This window comes from Ranitomeya imitator, chromosome 5 (assembly GCF_032444005.1).
Source record: "Ranitomeya imitator isolate aRanImi1 chromosome 5, aRanImi1.pri, whole genome shotgun sequence".
NCBI classification, from domain to species: domain Eukaryota; kingdom Metazoa; phylum Chordata; class Amphibia; order Anura; family Dendrobatidae; genus Ranitomeya; species Ranitomeya imitator.
The window spans coordinates 135,720,323-135,744,884 of record NC_091286.1 but is presented as its reverse complement, the minus strand read 5'-3'; the positions used below and the strand labels follow the sequence as shown (position 1 = coordinate 135,744,884).

Here is a 24,562-nt window from a genome sequence, read left to right as displayed (position 1 = left end):
ATTGATATTGCCCTCTTAAAGAAATTTTACCAGCTTTTAGCTGCCTAATTTGAGAACATATGTCATGCCTCGGGATTCGATCCTGTCCTGTGCTTGTCTGCTGAGCCGCGGGGGATCCTGTTGTTGTCCAGGAGCTGATTACCGTTTGACTTTCCTCTCCTCCTTTCTTACAGTAGATGTTTTCCACTTGCTATCTAGCACATCCTATCACTCTGGAGGTGCTTCTTTTTAAACCTCACTCCTGCTTCTGTTCTCTGGTGGTGATAGCTAACAACTTCCTAGTTTGGTGTTAAAGGAGTAGTCAGTATTCATAGCAGTATTCATAGCAGTCAGTTGGTGTTTTCTCTGGAGATATCCCTATGGTGTGTTAATCCTAATCCTCTTCCCATTTAGTAAGTCCCTCCTACTGTTCCCTTGATTACTACTCCGCTGTTTTCTGAGTGTATTTGTATGATTGGAGTTTTCTTTTATCCCTGCCTGTTTCCCCTTTCTATCTGGTTTGTGTTATTCTATACACATCTGGTGGGGGAGGAAACAGTTCAGTGTGCATTTAGGAGCATAGCATGGTACAATAATAATAATCTTTATTTTTATACAGCGCTAACATATTCCGCAGTGCTTTACAGGTTACACACATTATCATCGCTGTCCTCGATGGACCTCACAATCTAAATTCCCCATCAGTATGTCTTTGGAATGTGGGAGGAAACCAGAGAACCTGGAGGAAACCCACTCAAATACTAGGAGAACATACAAACTCTTTGCAGATGTTGTCCTTGGTGGGATTTGAACCCAGGACTCCAGGGCTGCAAGGCTGCAGTGCTAACCACTGAGCCACCGTGCTGCCCTGTACAATGCCCCAGCATCTCCACCATCTGGAGTAATCTGGGGAACAGGGATAGACTAGGGATCCCCTAGCTTGAGGGACAGGGAAGGAGCCCTTTGCCCTGGGAAATCATGCCACAGTATCGTAATAGCATAATATTGTGAAGGATACCCTGATTCCAGCGATGCATCACTTACTGGACTGCTTGCTGTAGTTTTAATAAAAATATTGTTTTATCAGCATGAGATTATCACTACAGGAATACTGTTTCCCGGTATTCCAACTATGCCCCCAACACTGATTGCAGCTTTCTGCCTATGAACAGTGTACACAAAAAAAACTGCCTATCAGTGATGTGGCTATACAGAGTTCAGCATTCAGAGTACTGGTAGATCTGCAGCAGATAAATAATCTGTCCCTATATTAGACTGGTCTCAGGGTGAAAAAAAAACATGGCAGGTTCTTTTTAATGTGGTTGTCCAAAATTAAAATCTTTAAATGTTAAGTTTTTTCTTCATAGGGAGTCTGCCTGTTGGGATCTACAGTGATTATGAGAACCCTAGCCACTTAAGAGAAATTTAGATTTTTAGGAGAAATCTTTTAATTAAAAGAGTTGTCCACTTCGACAACCTCTTTTTAGAAGCAACAATGCCCCTTTGTAAAAATAAAAACTCACTTTGCATACAGGTGCTGCCCACTACAGCAAAGTCGGTCCTGTGTCTGCTAGAATTTGCATGACTTTTTTTGGTCATATGAGCACTGAAGCCCATTGTAACTTAGTAAGATATTGATGTTTAATTTGTGGTTTCTTTTTAGAATGGATAAGAACAAAGTATAGGCTGAATATTTGGATTGTAAAGTTTAGACTTTAATTTTCACTAAGACCAAGGGAGCGTCAGCATAGTCTTATCTCTTGAGGGCATTTACTTCTTCCCCTGCATGACACTGACCAAGATCAGATCAGAGCTGTCATTATAAACACTTCTTTCATGGCAGTCAGTGTGGGGGGAAAAGGAGTAGCACAGAGCTGACAGTCCTGTAAGAGGAGAGCTCCTTCCCCCCTGAAATCACAGTGAGATCAAAGAGGACAGCATCTGTATGTTATTACGTGTCTCACAGAGAGAATGCTGGGTCTGACATTCTAGGGGGACATGTTTTTTTTCCTTCCCAGTCATGACGCCTCTTGCTTATGATTGGTAAATATCTTGTAGGGGAAAAACAAAAGTCCCTCAGAGATGAATCTCTGCTAACACCCCCTTAGTCATAATGAAAGTAAGAGTACAAACTTTACAACCTATTATTTCACTATTCCATGATGTGACCAGTTTTCACTAAACCTGCTCCTCTTGTAAAGGACTGTCTGGACTAAAGATATTGATCACCAATACATAGGATGGGTCATCAATATCAGTTTAATGGTGGGTGACACCCAGCTCTCCAACCGATGTTATAAGGTCTGAAGTGTAAGCACAATGAACAAAGCTCCATTCAATGTGTAGCAGCTGCTGCTAGGTACTGAAGAACAACTCCCCGTTAATGACATCATCTATACTGGGTACCCTAACTGACAATCAGTTGCCATTGAAAGTACATAATCAATTCTCAAGAAAGTCTGTGCATGCGAACACTTGATGTATTGCTAGACTTTTTAATAATACTGTATAGCATCTAAATGTGGGATTGCATATATCATATATTTAAAAAGAAAGTGATAATTTACTCAAAATTACTATTTACATTATTCTGTTACTATAATCTGCCTTTTGGGAATTATTGGAGGACAAGAGATGACAGTGTTGATCATTATTGGAAGGAACCCATTACTAGCTATGTTGCTTATTAAAAAGTTAATTATTACATCTTCCATATAAGAGCTTAAAAATAAATTAAACCTGTATACGGCGACTGTTTTCCATATTTAGGGGATACACACCTGTCTAGTAGGAGATTTGGAGCAAATGATAATTTGCCTGGATGTTCCACTGAGCGCCAGATTAAGCCAACCATAAGTATCTCAAGCCAAGCACATTCCAAAAGATGGACCTGGTCATGGAGAGTCAAGTCTACAAAACCTGGGGGAAAAGAACATATTATCATGTAAACAATCAACTGTGCTAAACTTTATAATCATGAATGATTTTTAATGTGTAAAATATATTTAAAAGGAATGTAAACTGGATTTAGAAATATTTTACTTTTCTTTTCTAGGAGGACTTATTAGATAACGACGCCCATGGTTCCAGGGATTTTTACGTTTGTTTCCCATTATACGGACTACTATTTAAAGCAGTTTGCATTATGATGACCGGTTAGGTGATATTATGCTAATAGATGCTTTACCTAAAGTGGTCCTACTATCATGTACCCTTATGGTATATCCATAATATATGTCATAAATGTATAGTAGATGTGGGTCCTTCCTCTAAAATAGGGCATTGCCTCTTTTTCACTAACAGCAACACATTTAGTAGAGTGGGACATAACATAACTTTTTTCAAGAAAGATGCAGGTCTTGTGGATATGCCATCAATGTATGAGATGGAAATACCTCTTTAAAAATCCATCATGGGTGTTGCTGCACCCAAGAACCATAATCCAAACTCTCATTTAAGGTATCATACAGATACTGACTTAATCCTCATCTCCATGGAAGAGCCAAGGATTATATAGATAAAATACCAAATCTTAATTAAAATGATCTAGTTTTCCAGGTTTGAAAATCTATGTTTAACTCCTTCACCCCGAACCCTGTTTCCTGACCAGGACAATTTTTACAGTTTTGACCACTGTCACTTTATGAGATCATAACTCTGGAACGCTTCAACGGATCCCACCGATTCTGAGTCTGTTTTCTTGTGACATATTGTACTTCATGATAGTGGTAAAATGTCTTTTACATGACTTGCGTTTATTTGTGGAAAAAAAAGGAAATTTGGCCAAAATTTCGAAAATGTAGCAATTTTCAAACTTTTAATTTTTATGCCTTTAAATCAGAGAGTCATATTGCACAAAATAGTTAATAAATAACATTTCTCACATGTCTACATTACATCAGCACATTTTTTTTTTGGTTAGGAAGTTATAAGGGTTAAAAGTTGACCAGCGATGTCTCATTTTTACAACAAAAATTGCAAAAGCATTTTTTTACTAACAACCACACATTTGAAGTTACTTTGAGGGGCCTATATGAAAATACCCAAAAGTAACACTATTCTATAAACTGCATCCCTAAAGGTACCCAAAACTACTTTCAAGAAGTTTATTACTGTTACACCCGGTCTGTTTACTGTACCTCCAGGGGGTCTCTGTCAGGACTCTCCTTCTGTGCCGCCTTCACTCTGCCTGGACACAGCCCCCATCTCTCCTTCCCCTCCTGCTTTCTGGCGTGCAGCCAGCAGGTTCCCTGGAAGGGTTCTTAGGATGCAGGCGAGCCTGCTCCCGGTCTCTTAAAGAGACAGTGTCCATTTTTCAAATGTTGCCTCTAACCAATGGCGTGTGTTTGTCTATTATTTCTAGCCCTTCCACCTTAGGGAGGGCGCCGGAGCAACAAGTGTCTACTGTTGCTAACTTCCGGTTCCTGTTATTCTGCACTTCTGTTTCTTTAGTATCTGCAAGGAACTCCGCTTATTCTGTCTGTTTCCACAGATCCTCTGCTACCAGTTACCCGGTTAATCTGGACTGCATCCGCAGTATCTACTCTGGACCCGTCTAGTCCTGCCAGTCCGCCAGCCTCACTTCCGAACCACACCAGTACCACTGGCACCAGCTTCTACACCTGGTATCCTCCAGTCAACTCTGCAATACCTGCTGACCTTGCTGGTCTGTCTGTTCCGCTGGGACAGCCGCCACGAGTACGGGGTCTAACTGAAGGTAGCACCCGTGTCCTCCAGGCATTCCATTCTGTCCTTGTTAGAGGGGACTTACTACAGGTGTCTGGGGCTCATGCAGTAACGCCCCCTCCGGAGCCCCCCGGACTGTGGTCTAGTGGTTCCACATCAAACCTTAATAAATACAAATGTGAACTTCTACATCTGTGCCTCCGTTTCCATTCGTTACAATTACCCCTTCATGTGCTTCACAGGAATTTTTGGAATGTGGAAGGAAAAAATAAACATTTAGTTTTCTTTCACAAAAATTTTCCTTTAGACCTAATTTTTGTTGTGCAATTTTTCCTTAGCATCCCAATACCCCATATGTGGGGGAAATCTACTGTTTTGGCTCACAGAAGGGCTTGGAAGGGAAGGAGCGCCATTTGACTTTTTGAATGTAAAATTTGCTGTCATAATTAGAGGATCCCATGTCATGTTTGGAGAGCCTGTGACGTGCCTAACCAGTGGAAATCCCCCACAAGTGACACCATTTTGGAAACTAGACTCCTTAGGGAACTTATTTAGATGTGTATTGAGCACCTTGAACACATAGGTGCTTCACAGAAGTTTATAATGTAGAGCCGTGAAAATAAAAAAAATCCCATTTTTCCTGCAAAAATCTTTTTTAGCTCCAAATGTTGCATTGTCATGAGGGTCAAAGGAGAAATTGCTACATACAATTTGTTGTGCAATTTCTCCTGAGTGCGCAGATACTCAATATGTGGAGGAAGACAACTGTTTGGGTACATGGCAGGACTTGGAAGGGAAGGAACACATTTGACTTTTTGAAAGTAAAATATACTGGAATAATTAGCGGATGCCATGCCACGTTTGGAGAGCCATTGATGTGCCTAGGCAGTGGAAACCCTCCACAAATGCCACAATTTTGGAAACTAGACCCCTTTTGGGAGCTTATCTTGATATGTATTGAACACCTTCAACACCCAGGTGCTTCATAGGAGTTTATAACGTAGAGCCGTGAAAATTAAAAAATCCCATTTTTCTTGCAAAAATCTTTTTAAGCTCCAAATCTTGTATTTTCATAAGTGTAAAAGGAGAAATTGCTCCATACAATTTGTTGTGCAATTTATCTTGAGTGAGCAGATATCCAATATGTGCAGGAAAACAACTGTTTGGATGCACGGGAGGGCTTGGAAGGGAAGGAGTGCCATTTGACTTTTTAAATATAAAATGTGCTGGAATAATTAGCGGATGCCATAACGCGTTTGGAGAGCCCCTGATGTGCCTAAACAGTGGAAACCCCCCACAAGTGACACCATTTTGGAAACTAGACCCCTTTGGGAATTAGGTGTGTAGATGTTCATTGAACAGTTTGGGCCCCCCAGGTGCTTCACGGAAGTGTATAATGTTAAGCTATGAAAATAAAAAAAAATTTTTCCTGCAAAAATTTTGTATTTTCACAAGGGTAACAGAATAAAATGGACCCCAAAATTTGTTTAGCAATTTCTCCTGAGTTTACTTTTGAGGCACAGTGCAAAGCTCAGAAGGGAAGTAGCGCCATATTACAGTGCAGATTTTGCTGCACTGGTTTGATGGTGCCATGTCATATTGGCAGAGCCCCTTAGGTGCCAGAACAGCAGAAACACCCTTTAATGACCCCATTTTCCAAACTAAACTTATTTGCCTCCTGGAGCACACATTTTCCTAGAATAGTTTACGGATGCCATATTCAGAGCCACTAATTGCTAGAAAAGCAGAATAATCCCTCAAGGGACCCCATTTTGTAAATTATACCCCTTTGGGAATTGATCTACAGGTGTAGTGATGATTTTGACTCCATGGGTGTTTTCCAGAAACAAGCAGCAGTGGATGTTGCTGAGTGAAAATTGCAAACTGCCGTTGTAGTGACCAGTACATTATGCCCAACTCATGCTTCTGGAGACACGCACCTGCAAATTAGGCGGGCTCTAATCATTTCAGAAATGCCAAACATGTGGGCGCTAAATGTGGTTTAGGCACACTGGGGCTCAGAAGGGACGGGGGCATTTGGATATGGGAGCTGAGAATTTGCTGGATTTCTTTGGGGGGGGGGGGGCGAGGAGCAGTTTCGCTTTTCAAGAGCCTTTGTGCTGCCAGTAACGTGGAAGCCCCCTATATTTCCGTTAACAGATAACAGACCTGAGAGGGGGCTTGCTTTTTTGTGGATTAAGTTGAAGCTTTTATTGGGAATATTTTACATAACATTTATAATCACATTTATCCTGAACTCTACGCTGAGCACTTACATTAGGGTTTTCAGCTAAATCTCCGAGTGTCGTGACAGATGAAACCCCCAAATGGATCCATTCACTATAAGGAGACAGCAGAGTTACTCTGAACTCCATCTGGCCTCTGTTCAGCAGTGTCATTCTTTTCAGAAGTGCACAAAACTGTGGCCGACAGCACTTTTATGCAATCCTAAAAAGATGGACACCACCGGATCACAGGTCCTATTTCATCCATAGTTCCTCCATCTGCCTCAATATAGGGAATTTTCCGCCAGAGGCCCCATCTGAATCACGTATTTCAGAGATTTACACGGAAACCCTGGTGTAAGCTCTCAGTGCAGAGCGCAGGATAAATGTGCACCGAGCCTTACTACAATCTTTGGGAGGCAGAATGAAAAAATTAATCACATATAACACATTATAATCGGCATGTACTACCAACATTTAAAGGGAATCTGTCACCTACTTTTTCGTATATAAGCTTCGGCCACCGCCATCAGGGGCTTATCTACAGCATTCTGAAATGCTGTAGATAAGCCCCCAATGTAACCTGAAAAATAAGAAAAACAAGTTATATTAAACTCACCTGGGGGGCAGTCCGGTGTGGTCCGTTCCGATATGCGTCGTGGTCCGGGTCCGGTGCCTCCCATCTTCATGCAATGACGTCCCCTTCCTTGCTTCCTGTCCCAGCTCCTGCGCAGGCGTACTTTATCTGCCCTGTTGAGAGCAGAGCAAAGTACTGCAGTGCGCAGGCGCCGGGAAAGGTCCGAGAAGCCCAGCGCCTACGTACTGCAGTACTTTGCTCTGCCCTCAACAGGGCAGATAAAGTATGCCTGTGCAGGATCCGTGACAGGAAGCAAGGAAGAGGACGTCATTGCATGAAGATGGAAGGCGCTGGACCCGAACCGCGATGCCCATCGTACGGACCGCACCGGACCACCCCCCTGGTGAGTATAATATAACTTTTTTTATCTTTCAGGTTACATTGGGGGCTTAGCTACAGCATTACAGAATGCTGTAGATAAGCCCCTGATGGCGGTGGCAAAAGCTTATATACGAAAAAGTAGGTGACAGATTCCCTTTAAGACTTTGCATGCCAGTAAATAACAGCTTATGTCATTTTACAGTTTTTATCAGAAAGTGGTGAATGAGATTTGAGAAAAGGAAAAACTTTCTGGTCTGAATAAGAGGTATCTCTAATATTGTGAGACAACATCCTTGTATCCTAAAACTGAAGGCAGGAAGTGTTAGATGGTTCCTCTAAATATTGATTATTAATGTCAGGCTTGGCTATCAATAACTAATATCTGGCTAATAACTCACGCCTTAACGCACTCTGGTTCCTTTGCTATATAATATATGAATGGCGACTAACTGAGACGTAACCATGTATCAATAAACAATTTTTATTACACACAAAAGTCTACAGTTATTATTCTATTACCACACTAATACCAGATACAATAATAGCACACAATACAAATACCAATGAAATCCACAATTACCACATGCATAATAATTATACCCCACTCACCTATCACTCGCTATCCCTACAGAGAGAAAGGGGTTAATAAGAATGATCAGCAAGAGGTTAAAAGCAGTGATATTAAGCCCAGTGCTGTCTTGATGGAGAGGCTGATCGTGGGCTGCTGGTGTTCTGCTTGGGAGTAATGAAGGATGATAGAGAAGGGGTAAAGATGAGGAGAGAAAGAGGGTACAGATGGACTGCTGGATATGGTGGAGAGAGAGAGCAGACAGGGCTGAGGGGCTGACAGGGGGGCTGTGGCGGACAGGAGAGGAAGGGAGCCCCGAGGGGCTATAACTGAGGATGTGGCGTGGAGCAGAGAGATGAGAGGAGGAGGGGGCAGAGGCAGGTCAGGTGGGAGCAGCAGAGTGAGAAGCCGAGAGACTGAGTGCTGCTCCCACTAGGTATTTAAACTTGTCCGTGTGCTCTGGGCTCCTGCATGCATAGCTTGCAGGGCACGGGTGCTGGCAGAGTAAGGCTAGCTTCACACTAGCGTTCAGCAGGGCTGCGGACGGCAGCTTTATTCCTCCGTGAAGCCCCGCCCACTGCCGCGCCTCTTCCTTCAGCTACGCCTATGTCTGCATGCATCCTGCGCACCCTATCTTTAACATTGGGTATGCAGGCCATGCAGATGTATGCGGATGCCTCCACATGCGTCGTTTTGAAGGTGCAAACGCAACAAACGCAACAAAATTCTAACATGTTGCGTTTGACACAGGTCAGTGCAGCATCAAGACAACGCATGCGGAAGCATCCACATATATCCGCATGGCCTGCATACCCAATGTTAAAGATAGGGTAAGCAGGACGCATGCAGACGTTGGCGGAGCAAAATGAAGAGTTGAGGCAGTGGGTGGGGCTTCATGGAGGAAGAAGGCTGCCGTCCGCAGCCCTGCCAAACGCTAGTGTGATGCCTCCCTAATATGATGTCACCGCCCCGGCGAGCGCATCTCTGCTCACATCCAGACATGGTGGCAGTCTGCTTTGAAGTTCCGTGCACTCACAGCGATGTGATTATATGTTTATTTTTTATTTTACCGTAAGTCTTTTTTAACGTGTTACATACGTGGCTGGGCAATATACTACGTGGCTGGGCAATATACTACGTGACTGGCCAATATACTACGTGGTTGTGCAATATACTACGTGGCTGAGCAATATACTTCGTGACTGGGCAATATACTATGTGACTGGGCAGTATACTACGTGTCTGTGCTGTATACTACGTGGCTCTGTGCTGTATACTACGTCGCTGTGCAATATACTACGTGGCTGGGCAATGTACTATGTGGCTGGGCAATATACTACGTGACTGGGCAATATACTACATGGCTGGGCAATATACTATGTGGCTGGGCAATATACTATGTCACTGGGCAATATACTACGTGACTGGGCAACATACTACATGACTGGGCAATATACTACTTCACTGGGCAATATACTACGTCACTGGGCAATGTACTATGTGGCTGGGCAAAATACTACGTGACTGGGCAATATACTACATGGCTGGGCAATATACTATGTGGCTGGGCAATATACTACGTCACTGGGCACTATACTACGTGACTGGGCAATATACTATGTGACTGGGCAATATACTATGTGGCTGGGCAATATACTACTTCACTGGGCAATATACTATGTGACTGGGCAATATACTACGTGAATGGGCAATATACTACATGGCTGGGCAATATACTATGTGGACTGTGCAATATACTACGTGGACATGCATATTCTAGAATACCCAATGCGTTAGAATCGGGCCACCATCTAGTGTGCAATAACTGTCCATTGGCTATTGTGTCCATCAAAAGTTTACATTAAGAAAGTCTCAACGTATTAAGATCGGTGCTCTTTCCATATAATTTATGTATGATAAGTTTACACCCAACATAGTAGAATGACAAAATAGCATTGAAAAGTTTGCCTGATTTGGACTCTGATTTATAGATGGCGAATCCCCCAGGTAAGCTGATGATGGGAGATCCATTCATTTCATGGGAGGTCTGTGGTCTTCTAGAGAGGACCTAGATACTGCATGTGATTAATCGCTAAAGTGGGTTCTGAGAAGGAGAGCCTTTGCCAAACACCTTAATATAAAATAATTAGTAGAATGTAGCTGTATAAAATAAACAACATAAGGACCACAAATTATAATAGTAAGTTTGATGAATGTTATACTCGTCTCTAATTCTTGGCAAGGAACACTGTTGATGAGCTGAAAAGTGAATGAATGACAGAAATTATAGAAATAAATAGAAATTCCTATTAAACTACTCTGTTTTGGTTTGCTAAAGAAAGGAGAATGTATCTCCAAATAATTTGAACAAATTTGCTCAATCAGAACAGAGGCTTGTATTCTAACATAGCGGGAAATTAAAGTAGAAAAATTAACTTGAAGACTAACACAGCATCATATCTCCAAATAGAAACTTTTCAGAACATAATGTACTATATTGAAAGATCGGAGCTTAGCCCAAGGAGTTCATGGTCTGGTCTTTGCCTGTAGTTATTAGAAAAGAAAATGAATTTCTGCTAAAGACACCTGCAGACAGATTAAATGATCAGATGGCTTTAATTTTAAGCCTAATTATTATTCCTTCTTGCAAAATATATAAATCATTTGGAAAGAGTATAAATGATATATTCATAGCCGATTTCATGCCTGTTAGTCATTCTCATCATCATGAGATGATCATAAATGTGTAAAATGTCCAAGTTCTAACATTAATTAAACATATTCATACTTGCTTCAAAATTATCAAAAAAACAGAATTTGTTATTTGCCCACTTTTTATACACAGCAGAGTTGAATGAAAGAAAAGATGAATGACAAAATCGTGGATCATGCTGCATTGAATAAGAAAGAGACTGGATTTAATTATATTGTAGTTATTGCCTTTAGATAAAGTCAAGAGCACATTGTGTGGCAAACAGCCTGGAAAAACATAAGAGGTGAAAATAGTGGAACTGTGAGTAATATTATCCTGAAGCTCATTTATGTGCCTGCCTGTGCCAGTAAATGCTAGGGAAACTGCTAGATTGTTTTAATAATGTTATTGAAGTATAACCTTACTGACATCACTGTTTGCAGCATGAGAAATTTCTCACTCTGAGAGCGGTGACGTCAGTTAGGTGACAGCAGTTCATCTGCTATGAACTGCGATAACCTTACTGAATACTGACGTCACCGCTCATCACTGCCGCCGGATTCACACTCTACTGTCAGTGTGTTCCAGCAGCCTTACTGAGCAGTCATATTACTGATATCACCACTCAATATCCATGGCCGCATCCCAGATGATTAATATCAGCCTGCAGCTGCCTTCTGCCAGCCCCCATTTTTAATAATAGACTACGCAGAAAGCTGTGAACTGTTATTAATAGCCTGGAAAGCTTCATGGATATTGGCTTCTTTCAAAAATAACAGTAGCCACCAGCTGTCTGCTTTCTCTTAGCTGGGTATTAAAAATAAGGGGGACCTCACGCCATTTTTTTCTTTATTTCTTTATTTATTAGCTAAATATAAGTACAGGAAGCTACACACACCCTGCACTAATTATATATCTCACTGACATCTTTCTTACTCTGCGCAGGCGCTGGCTGGTGAATACTCTCATCAGCAGCACCTGCCCTTGCTACTATCAGCGAGACCAGGTGTACAATGATGAGAGTAGTAGTCAACAGCTGATGCCTGACCAGCGATAACCTTTTCACCACCAGGCACAGCTGCCGGCTCTTATGCTGTGCTCAGTGTAACAGCATAGGATCCGCGATACCTAACGGATGTGAATGGTGGTGACTTCAGTAAGGTTACCACTGATGTTTCCCAGACTGTGACACAGATGACAGTGGGGACCGCTGAATGTTCCGCTAATAACAGTGAGATCAAGTGTGGCTGATGGGAGTATTCATCAGCTGGCACCTGCACTATAAATAATTAAATTTTAAAAACGGCATGGGTTCCCCTCTACTTTTGATAACCAGCATGGCAAAACTGACAGCTGCGTCTGTAACCCTCAGCTGTCAGCTTTATCATGGCTGGTTATCAAAAATAGAGGGGTCACCATGCCATTTTTAATTATTTAAATAAATAATTTAAAACAAAAGCATGGGGTCCTCCTTATATTTGACAACCAGCCAAGCTAAAGCAGACAGCAGGGGACTGGTATTCTCAAGATGGTAAAGAGCCATGGATATTGCCCCCCCAGCCTGAAATAGCAGCTGGAAGTCATCCTAGAAAAGTCACATCTATTAGATGCCCCAATTCTGGTGCTTTGTCCATCTCTTCCAAATTTGCCCTGTGTGAAGTGGCAAGTGGGGTTAATATTTTTGGCGCTGATGTCAGCTGTTTATGACCGCTGACATCAAGCCCACAAGTTAGTAATGGAGAGGTGTGTACAAGACGACCGGAGGTAAGCTTCTAACCTCTGGTCAGAGCTCCTGGCTCACGCAATCATCTGACAGCATGGAAGCCGCAGTTCTTTGACCGGTGGTAATAATCTTACCGCAGATCAGAGGCACCTGTGTTTCTCGCACTGTCCTGCAGATGACAATGAGGGAAACACCCAATGTTCCGGGTGCCAAACTCAAACAGCAACATGGACTTCCTGGAGAAGTCCATGTTTGGGGTCCATGCCCAAACAGTAGGTGTTTGGTACAGACTCCGAACTTTACTGTTCGGGTTTGTCCACCTCTACTCACCAGTAGGGTTGAGTGAAACGGGTCGGCCATTTTCAGAAGTCGCCGACTTTTGGCAAAGTCGGGTTTCATGAAAGCCGACCCGACCCCTGTGTGGGGTCGGCCATGAGGTCGGCGATCTTCTGATCTGGTATCGGAATTCCGATACCGAGTTCTGATATGTTTGCGATATCGGGAATCGGTATCGGAATCCATATTTAAGTGTAAAATAAAGAATAAAAATAAAAAATAGGGATATACTCACCCTCGGATGCGCCCTGGTTCTAACCGGCAGCCTGCGTTCCTAAAAATGAGCAAGTGAAGGACCTTCGATGACGTCGCGGCTTGTGATTGGTCGCGTGAGCTGTCACATGGGCGGTCACGCGACCAATCACAAGCCGCGACGTCATCGAAGGTCCTTCACGCGCTCATTCTTAGGAAGGAAGGCTGCCGGTTAGAACCAGGGCGCGTCCGAGGGTGAGTATATTCCTATTAGGGATATATTCACACTCGGACGTGCCCTGGTTCTAACCGGCAGCCTTCCTTCCTAAGAATGTGCGCGTGAAGGACCTTCGATGACGTCGCGGTTTGTGATTGGTCGCGTGACCGCTCATGTGACCGCTCACGCGACCAATCACAAGCCATGACGTCATCGAAGGTCCTTCACTTGCTCATTTTTAGGAACGCAGGCTGCCGGTTAGAACCAAGGCGTGTCCGAGGGTGAGTATATCCCTATTTTTTATTTTTATTCTTTATTTTACACATTAATATGGATCCCAGGGCCTGAAGGAGAGTTTCCTCTCGTTCAGACCCTGGGAACCATTAGTATCCCATTGCACTGCATTGGGTTTCGTGTTTCGGCCGACCCTGACCCCGACTTTTCTATAGGATCGGCCGATTTCACTCGACCTGACTTTTGAGAAAGTCGGGTTTCGTGAAACCCGACCCGATCCTAAAAAAAGAAAAGTCGCTCAACCCTACTCACCACCTTTCGTCGCAACCGATTCCACTCACTGTCAAAAAGTTTTTTCTCTTATCTATCTGTATCTTCTCCCTTTCAGTTTCATTCCATTGCTTATCGTGTTTCCATGCGCAAATGAGAATGAGATCCCTCTACACTGTGACATTCCTTCAGATATTTGTAGACAGCTAATAAGTCTCCTCCTATCCTTTTTTGCAAGCTAAACATTCTTAGAACCTTTGATTATTCCTCATAGGACATAGTTTGCAGTCAGTTCACCATCCTGGTAGCTCTTCTCTGAACTTTCTCCAGTTTTTCAATGTCTTTTTTAAAATGTGTTGCCCTGAACTGAACACCACCTTCTTTTTGTTGCATTAGACTATGTGCACATGTTGCAGATTTGCCTGTGGATTTTTCTGCACTAAATCCGCAGCTCTTGGCAGAAAACGCAGGTGTGTTTTTTATGCGTTTTTTTGCATGTTTTTGGCACGGTTTTGATGCATTTTTTGATGCGCTTTTGTATGCATTTTTGAAAGCTAAATAAAGATGTATCATTGATAGTGTTGAGCATTCCGATACCGCAAGTATCGGGTATCGGCCGATACTTGCGGTATCGGAATTCCGATACCGAGATCCGATATTTTTGTGATATCGGGTATCGGTATCGGATCAATAGGGATGTGTAAAATAAAGAATTAAAATAAAAAATATTGATATGCTCACCTCTCCGGCGGCCCCTGGACATCACGCTGCTAACCGGGAGGCTTCTTTGTTTAAAATGCGCGCCTTTAGGACCTGCGAATGACGTCCCGGCTTCTGATTGGTCGCGTGCCGCCCATGTAACCGCCACGCGACCAATCAGAAGCCGTGACGTCATTCGCAGGTCCTCAATTCCTAGAATTAGGAGTTTAGTGAATGAGAATGACGTCGCGGCTTCTGATTGGTCGCGTGCCGCCCATGTGACCGGCACGCGACCAATCAGAAGCCGCGACGTCATTCTCATTCACAAAAACTCCTAATTCTAGGAATTGAGGACCTGCGAATGACGTCGCGGCTTCTGATTGGTCGCGTGCCGGTCACATGGGCGGCACGCGACCAATCAGAAGCCGGGACGTCATTCACAGGTCCTAAAGGCGCGCATTTTAAACAAAGAAGCCTCCCGGTTAGCAGCGTGATGTCCAGGGGCTGCCGGAGAGGTGAGCATATCAATATTTTTTATTTTAATTCTTTATTTTACACATCCCTATGGATCCCAGGGCCTGAAGGATCCTCTCCTTCAGACCTTGGGAACCATGAGAATACCTTCCGATACTTGATGTCCCATTGACTTGTATTGGTATCGGATATCGGTATCGGCGATATCCGATATTTTTCGGGTATCGGCCGATACTATCCGATACCGATACTTTCAAGTATCGGACGGTATCGCTCAACACTAATCATTGAGCAAAAAAAAAATTGTGATGTAATTTCTTCTCCAACCTCTTCTTTTACATTTGTTCAACTCACACTCCATTACACACGCAGATAGACAGATGGATAGATAGATATAGATAGATCTATAGATATATGAAGAGATAGATCTATGTATCTATCTATAGATATATCTATGGATAGATGTAGATAGATATATGGATAGTAAGGCTACTTTCACACATCAGTTTGTTTCCGTCAGGCAGGATCCGGTGAATTTTTGAAAAAACGGATCCGTTGCAAATAGTGAAAAACTGATGCAACAGATCCTTTTTTTGAGAGATAGAGAAGGGAAAATGTGCATGATTTGAATTGAAAATCCATGAGAAACCGGATTCGTAGGCCGGCTTCATTATTTCACATCTCAGTTTCATACATTTTTCACTGGATCAGTCGCTGGGCGTTTTTTCGCCCGACAGAAAAAACCTTCCTCTGTATGTTTTCTCTGTCTGCTGGAAACAGCTTTTTTGACGGATCCAGCAAAAAACTGATGAAACGTGTGGCCATCAGGTGCAATTTTGCACTAATACAACTCTACGAGAAAAAAACGGATCCGGTGGAAAAAAAACGGATCAGTTTTTTTCAAAACTCGCCAAAATGTGCCTGATGGCAAAAACCTGATGTGTGAAAGTAGACAGATAGATATATGGATAGATATATCTATGTATCTATAGATATATCTATCTATAAATATATCTATAGATAGATATAGCCATAGTTATATCTATAGATATATCCATAGTTATATCTATAGATATATCAATTGATATATCCATAGATATCCATCTATAGATATATAGATTTATACATAGATATATCCATAGATATACAGTACAGACCAAAAGTTTGGAGACACCTTCTCATTTAAAGATTTTTCTGCATTTTCATGACTATGAAAATTGTACAGTCACACTGAAGACATCAAAACTATTAATTAACACATGTGGAATTATATACTGTATATAAAAAGTATGAAACAACTGAAATTATGTCTTATATTCTAGGTTCTTCAAAGTAGCCACCTTTTGCTTTGATGACTGCTTTGCACAATCTTGGCATTCTCTTGATGAGCTTCAAGAGGTAGTTACCGGGAATGGTCTTCCAACAATCTTGAAGGAGTTCCCAGAGATGCTCAGCACTTGTTGGCCCCTTTGCCTTCACTCTACGGTCCAGCTCACCCCAGACCATCTCGATTAGGTTCAGGTCTGGTGACTGTGGAGGCTAGATCATCTGGTGTAGCACTCCATCACTCTCCTTCTTGGTCAAATAGCCCTAACACAGCCAGGAGGTGTGTTTGGGGTCATTGTCCTGTTGAAAAATAAATGATGGTCCAACTAAACACAAATCGGATGAAATAGCATGCCGCAGCAAGATGCTGTAGTAGCCATGCTGGTTCAGTATGCCTTCAATTTTGAATAAATCCCCAACAGTGTCACCAGCAAAGCACCCCCACACCATCACACCTCCTACTCCATGCTTCAAGTCGGGAACCAGGCATGTAGAGTCAAATCTGTTCACCTTTTCTGCGTCGCACAAAGACACGGTGTGTCACGCACGCGCCCAGACTGGTTGGCGCGGGCATACGGGGGTTTTGTGGCCCCACTGTGCCACAAACCAGACTACCCTGGAAGGGGCGTGACTAAGTAGCTTCCTAGGTGTTCGCTGGAGCCTCTGATGGTGAGGTCAGACTTGTACAATAGGAAGCTACCAGGTGCCACTCCAGGGTGATGTCTGGCTGTGGCTGCTGATCCCACTAAGGAACGGAGCGGGCACGGCTGGCACTCTGGCTGACAGGCGGACACAGCTGGGACACAGGCAGGCAGACAGGTACAACAGAGACACTGGCGGGCAGGCGGACACGGCTGGCTCTCTGGTAGGCAGGCGGGTACAGCTGGAACATAGGAAGATCCGGTAGGGACCGGTCTGCAGGCAGGTATGTGTAACAGGTAGGAACCTGTTCAGACAGGAGGACTAAGTAACAAGTAGAAGGTGGAACCAAGAGAAGAGAAGGAGAAGGCAGAGCTATGAGCAGAGAAGGAGAAGGCAGAGCTATGAGCAGAGAAGGAGAAGGCAGAGCAGAGAGTAGAGAAGGAGACGCTGGAGGCGGAGCCAAGAGCGGAGACGCTGGAGGCGGAGCCAAGAGCGGAGATGCTGGAGGCGGAGCCAAGAGCGGAGACGCTGGAGGCGGAGCCAAGAGCGGAGACGCTGGAGGCGGAGCCAAGAGCGGAGATGCTGGAGGCGGAGCCAAGAGCGGAGACGCTGGAGGCGGAGCCAAGAGCGGAGACGCTGGAGGTGTAGCCAAGAGCGGAGACGCTGGAGGCGGAGCCAAGAGCGGAGACGCTGGAGATGGAGCCAAGAGCGGAGACGCTGGAGGCGGAGCCAAGAGCGGAGACGCTGGAGGCGGAGCCAAGAGCGGAGACCCTGGAGGCGGAGCCAAGAGCGGAGACGGAGCCAAGTGCAGAAACACAGGAGGCGGAGCCAGATAGTACCACAAAGAGCGGAGCCAGATAGAACCGCAAAGAGCGGAGCCACAGAGCAAAGCCATAGAGTGCGAAGCAAGGTCTGAGTGCAGAGCCGCAAGAGTGCGGAGTGAAAGCAGACAGAAAACATAAGGAAAGAAAGCAGGGAAGGAAGCCACAGGCAAGGAGACCGAGAAAAGACAAAGTACAGACAAGGCAATAGAACAAGACACAGGGACCAGGATATTCTGCCTCCTGGAGGGCGGACTACAAGATCAAAGCAATAGCACAGAGAAAAGCTCAGAGGGAGTAACTCAGAGCAAGGCCAGGCAAACTCAGCAGCTAAACAGTAACTGAGCTAACACATTGCACAGGCCCAGACCACAGGGTGGAGCTGCACTATATACAGGAGGCCTCTTGATAATTGGTCAGGAACTGATTAGACAGGTGCACCTGATTCCTATAAGAACCAGAGAGTTCAGGCGCCGGCCCCCTATACACATAGCCATGAGGCTTGCAGAGAGCAGAGACACAGAACATGGAGCTGGGATGAAACAGAAACCACATCATGGCCTGGAGCAGTGGGTAAGTGTTGTGAATTCTGTGGCCAAGCTCCCTCCTGTGGTCGTGAGTGGTACTTCGGCTGGTTCTGTCTATGAGCTTCCTTTGGTGGATGAGAGTGGTACTGCGGCTTCTGAGTTTCCTTCCTCAGGTGATGAGGTTAAGTCGTTAGGTGCTGCTCTATTTAACTCCACCTAGTGCTTTGATCCTGGCCTCCAGTCAATGTTCTAGTATTGGTCTTGCTTCCTCCTGGATCGTTCCTGTGGCCTGTCTATCCTGCATAAGCTAAGTTTTGCTTGTGTTATTTTTGTTTGCTATTTTTTCTGTCCAGCTTGCTATATTGGTTTTTCTTGCTTGCTGGAAGCTCTGGGACGTAGAGGGAGCACCTCCGTACCGTTAGTCGGTGCGGAGGGTCTTTTTGCCCCCTCTGCGTGGTTGTTTGTAGGGTTTTGTGTTGACCGCAAAGCAATCTTTCTTATCTTCGGTCTGTTCAGTAAGTTGGGCCTCACTTTGCTAAATCTATTTCATCTCTGCATTTGTATTTTCATCTCAACTCACAGTCATTATATGTGGGGGGCTGCCTTTTCCTTTGGGGTATTTCTCTGAGGCAAGGTAGGCTTATTTTTCTTTCTTAGGGCTAGCTAGTTTCTCAGGCTGTGCTCAAGGCGCATAGGTCTGGTCAGGAGCGCTCCACGGCTACCTTTAGTGTGGTTGGATAGGATTAGGGATTGCGGTCAGCAGAGTTCCCACGTCTCAGAGCTCGTCCTATGTTTTTGGTAATTGTCAGGTCACTTTGTGTGCTCTGAACTTCAAGGTCCATTGTGGTTCTGAATCGCCTGTTCATGACAGTACTGAAGGCCCAAAGTACTAATGCTTCTCAATAGAGGGAAAAGAGAAGTTCTGAGACCATTTTTTTTTCTTTGCACTGTGTTCTGTCTTTCTTTTCCCCTTTACATCAGGGTGGTTCAGAACACAGGTGTGGACATGGACATTCAGGGTCTGTTCTCTTTGATGGATAATCTCGCTATAAATGTACAGAATATTCAAGATTTAGTGGTTCAGAATCCTATGTTAGAACCTAAAATTCCTATTCCTGAGTTATTCTCTGGTGATAGATCTAAGTTTTTGAATTTTAAAAATAATTGTAAACTATTTCTGGCTTTGAAACCCTGCTCCTCTGGTGACCCAGTTCAACAAGTTAAGATCATTATTTCTTTATTGCGTGGCGACCCTCAAGACTGGGCATTTTCCCTTGCGCCAGGAGATCCTGCATTATGTAATATTGATGCGTTTTTTCTGGCGCTCGGATTGCTGTACGATGAACCTAATTCAGTGGATCAGGCAGAGAAAAATTTGCTGGCTCTGTGTCAGGGTCAGGATGAGATAGAGATTTATTGTCAGAAGTTTAGAAAGTGGTCCGTGCTCACTCAATGGAATGAATGTGCGCTGGTAGCTATTTTCAGAAAGGGTCTCTCTGAAGCCCTTAAGGATGTCATGGTGGGATTTCCTATGCCTGCTGGTCTGAATGAGTCTATGTCTTTGGCCATTCAGATCGGTCGACGCTTGCGTGAGCGTAAATCTGTGCACCATTTGGCGGTATTATCTGAGCATAAACCTGAGCCTATGCAGTGCGATAGGACTTTGACCAGAGCTGAAAGGCAAGAACACAGACGTCAGAATGGGCTGTGTTTCTACTGTGGGGATTCCACTCATGCTATCTCCGATTGTCCTAAGCGCACTAAGTGGTTCGCTAGGTCTGCCACCATTGGTACGGTACAGTCGAAATTTTTTTTGTCCGTTACTTTGATCTGCTCTTTGTCTTCCTATTCTGTCATTGCATTTGTGGATTCAGGCGCTGCCCTGAATTTGATGGACTTGGAGTTTGCTAGGCGCTGTGAGTTTGTCTTGGAGCCCTTGTAGTGTCCTATTCCATTGAGAGGAATTGATGCTACGCCTTTGGCCAAGAATAAGCCTCAGTATTGGACCCAGCTGACCATGTGCATGGCTCCTGCGCACCAGGAGGATATTCACTTTCTGGTGTTGCATAATCTGCATGATGAGGTCGTGTTGGGGTTGCCATGGCTACAAGTCCATAATCCAGTATTAGATTGGAAATCAATGTCTGTGTCCAGCTGGGGTTGTCAGGGGGTACATGGTGATGTTCCATTTCTGTCTATCTCATCATCCACGCCTTCTGAGGTCCCAGAGTTCTTGTCTGATTACCGGGATGTATTCGATGAGCCCAAGTCCAATGCCCTACCTCCGCATAGGGATTGTGATTGTGCTATCGATTTGATTCCTGGTAGTACGTTTCCTAAGGGTCGACTGTTTAATTTATCTGTACCTGAGCACGCCGCTATGCGGAGTTACGTGAAGGAGTCTTTGGAGAAGGGTCATATTCGCCCGTCATCGTCGCCATTGGGAGCGGGGTTTTTTGTGGCCAAGAAGGATGGTTCGCTGAGACCTTGTATTGATTACCGCCTTCTAAATAAAATTACGGTCAAATTTCAGTACCCCTTGCCGCTGCTGTCTGATTTGTTTGCTCGGATTAAGGGGGCTAGTTGGTTCACCAAGATAGATCTTCGTGGTGCATATAATCTTGTGCGTATTAAATGGGGCGATGAATGGAAAACAGCATTTAATACGCCCGAAGGCCATTTTGAGTACCTGGTTATGCCATTCGGGCTTTCTAATGCTCCATCAGTGTTTCAGTCCTTTATGCATGACATCTTCCAAGAGTACCTGGATAAATTCCTGATTGTATACTTGGATGATATTTTGGTCTTCTCGGATGATTGGGAGTCTCATGTGAAGCAGGTGAGAATGGTGTTCCAGGTCCTGCGTGCTAATTCTTTGTTTGTGAAGGGGTCAAAGTGTCTCTTTGGTGTTCAGAAGGTTTCATTTTTGGGGTTCATTTTTTCTCCTTCTACTATCGAGATGGACCCTGTTAAAGTTCAGGCCATTTATGATTGGACTCAGCCAACATCTCTGAAGAGTCTGCAGAAGTTCCTGGGCTTTGCTAATTTTTATCGTCGCTTCATCAATAATTTTTCTAGTATTGCTAAACCGTTGACTGATTTAACCAAGAAGGGTGCTGATGTGGTCAATTGGTCTTCTGCTGCTGTGGAAGCTTTTCAGGAGTTGAAGCGTTGTTTTTCTTCTGCTCCTGTGTTGTGCCAACCAGATGTTTCGCTTCCGTTCCAGGTCGAGGTTGATGCATCTGAAATTGGAGCAGGGGCTGTTTTGTCGCAGAGAAGTTCTGATTGCTCGGTGATGAAACCATGCGCCTTCTTTTCCAGGAAATTTTCGCCTGCTGAGCGAAATTATGATGTTGGCAATCGAGAGTTGCTAGCCATGAAGTGGGCATTCGAGGAGTGGCCTCATTGGCTTGAAGGAGCTAAGCATCGCATGGTGGTCTTGACTGATCACAAGAACTTGACTTATCTCGAGTCTGCCAAACGGTTGAATCCTAGACAGGCTCGTTGGTCGCTGTTTTTCTCCCGTTTTGACTTTGTGGTTTCGTACCTTCCGGGCTCTAAAAATGTGAAGGCGGATGCCCTGTCTAGGAGTTTTGTGCCCGATTCTCCGGGTTTGCCTGGGCCGGCAGGTATTCTCAAAGAGGGGGAAATTTTGTCTGCCATCTCCCCTGACTTGCGGCGGGTGCTGCAAAAATTTCAGGCTAATAGACCTGACCGTTGCCCAGCGGAGAAACTGTTTGTCCCTGATAGGTGGACGAATAAAGTTATCTCTGAGGTTCATTGTTCGGTGTTGGCTGGTCATCCTGGAATCTTTGGTACCAGAGATTTGGTGGCTAGATCCTTTTGGTGGCCGTCTCTGTCGCGGGATGTGCGTTCTTTTGCGCAGTCCTGTGGGATTTGTGCTCGGGCTAAGCCCTGCTGTTCTCGTGCCAGTGGGTTGCTTTTGTCTTTGCCGGTCCCGAAGAGGCCTTGGACACATATCTCTATGGATTTTATTTCGGATCTCCCCGTCTCTCAAAGAATGTCGGTCATTTGGGTGGTTTGTGATCGCTTCTCTAAGATGGTCCATTTGGTGCCCTTGTCTAAATTGCCTTCCTCCTCTGATTTGGTGCCATTGTTTTTCCAGCATGTGGTTCATTTACATGGCATTCCAGAGAACATCGTTTCTGACAGAGGTTCCCAGTTTGTTTCGAGGTTTTGGCGAGCCTTTTGTGCTAGGATGGGCATTGATTTGTCTTTTTCCTCAGCTTTCCATCCTCAGACAAATGGCCAGACTGAACGAACCAATCAGACCTTGGAAACATATCTGAGATGTTTTGTTTCTGCTGATCAGGATGATTGGGTGTCCTTTTTGCCTTTGGCTGAGTTCGCCCTTAATAATCGGGCCAGCTCGGCTACTTTGGTTTCGACGTTTTTCTGCAATTCTGGGTTCCACCCTCGTTTCTCTTCAGGGCAGGTTGAGTCTTCAGACTGTCCTGGTGTGGATACTGTGGTGGATAGGTTGCAGCAGATTTGGACTCATGTAGTGGACAATTTGACTTTGTCCCAGGAGAAGGCTCAACGTTTCGCTAACCGCAGGCGCTGTGTGGGTCCCCGACTTCGTGTTGGGGATTTGGATTGGTTGTCATCTCATTATATTCCTATGAAGGTTTCCTCTCCTAAGTTTAAGCCTCGTTTCATTGGTCCATATAGGATTTCTGAGGTTCTTAATCCTGTGTCTTTTCGTTTGACTCTTCCAGCTTCTTTTTCCATCCATAACGTGTTCCATAGGTCATTGTTGCGGAGATACGTGGCACCTGTGGTTCCATCTATTGATCCTCCTGCTCCGGTTTTGGTTGAAGGGGAGTTGGAGTATATAGTGGAGAAGATTTTGGATTCTCGTGTTTCGAGACGGAAACTCCAGTATCTGGTTAAGTGGAAAGGTTATGGTCAGGAAGGTAATTCCTGGGTCTTTGCCTCTGATGTCCATGCTGCCGATCTGGTTCGTGCCTTTCATGTGGCTCATCCTGGTCGGCCTGGGGGCTCTGGTGAGGGTTCGGTGACCCCTCCTCAAGGGGGGGGTACTGTTGTGAATTATGTGGCCAAGCTCCCTCCTGTGGTCGTGAGTGGTACTTCGGCTGGTTCTGTCTATGAGCTTCCTTTGGTGGATGAGAGTGGTACTGCGGCTTCTGAGTTTCCTTCCTCAGGTGATGAAGTTAAGTCGTTAGGTGCTGCTCTATTTAACTCCACCTAGTGCTTTGATCCTGGCCTCCAGTCAATGTTCTAGTATTGGTCTTGCTTCCTCCTGGATCGTTCCTGTGGCCTGTCTATCCTGCATAAGCTAAGTTTTGCTTGTGTTATTTTTGTTTGCTATTTTTTCTGTCCAGCTTGCTATATTGGTTTTTCTTGCTTGCTGGAAGCTCTGGGACGCAGAGGGAGCACCTACGTACCGTTAGTCGGTGCGGAGGGTCTTTTTGCCCCCTCTGCGTGGTTGTTTGTAGGGTTTTGTGTTGACCGCAAAGCAATCTTTCCTATCTTCGGTCTGTTCAGTAAGTTGGGCCTCACTTTGCTAAATCTATTTCATCTCTGCGTTTGTATTTTCATCTCAACTCACAGTCATTATATGTGGGGGGCTGCCTTTTCCTTTGGGGTATTTCTCTGAGGCAAGGTAGGCTTATTTTTCTTTCTTAGGGTTAGCTAGTTTCTCAGGCTGTGCTCGAGGCGCATAGGTCTGGTCAGGAGCGCTCCACGGCTACCTTTAGTGTGGTTGGATAGGATTAGGGATTGCGGTCAGCAGAGTTCCCACATCTCAGAGCTCGTCCTATGTTTTTGGTAATTGTCAGGTCACTTTGTGTGCTCTGAACTTCAAGGTCCATTGTGGTTCTGAATCGCCTGTTCATGACAGGTAAGATTGTGTGAGAGATGTGAGGCCATGACGTGATGCCAGCAGAGTTGTTACAGTACCCCCCCTTTACGGCCCCTCTTCTTCAAGCCCGCTAGAATAACTTGTAGAA

The 24,562-nt window shown here is 44.5% G+C and overlaps 1 protein-coding gene across 1 annotated transcript in view; it reads right to left on the bottom strand.

The window, feature by feature from the left end:
* Positions 1 to 24,562, bottom strand: part of ESR1 (estrogen receptor 1) — a 316,090-nt gene that overhangs the window by 28,800 nt on the left and 262,728 nt on the right. Inside the window, exon 5 of the mRNA XM_069769174.1 lies at positions 2,760 to 2,898. Within this exon, the coding sequence (XP_069625275.1) occupies positions 2,760 to 2,898 (139 nt within the window). The remainder of the gene's footprint in view (positions 1 to 2,759; positions 2,899 to 24,562) is intronic.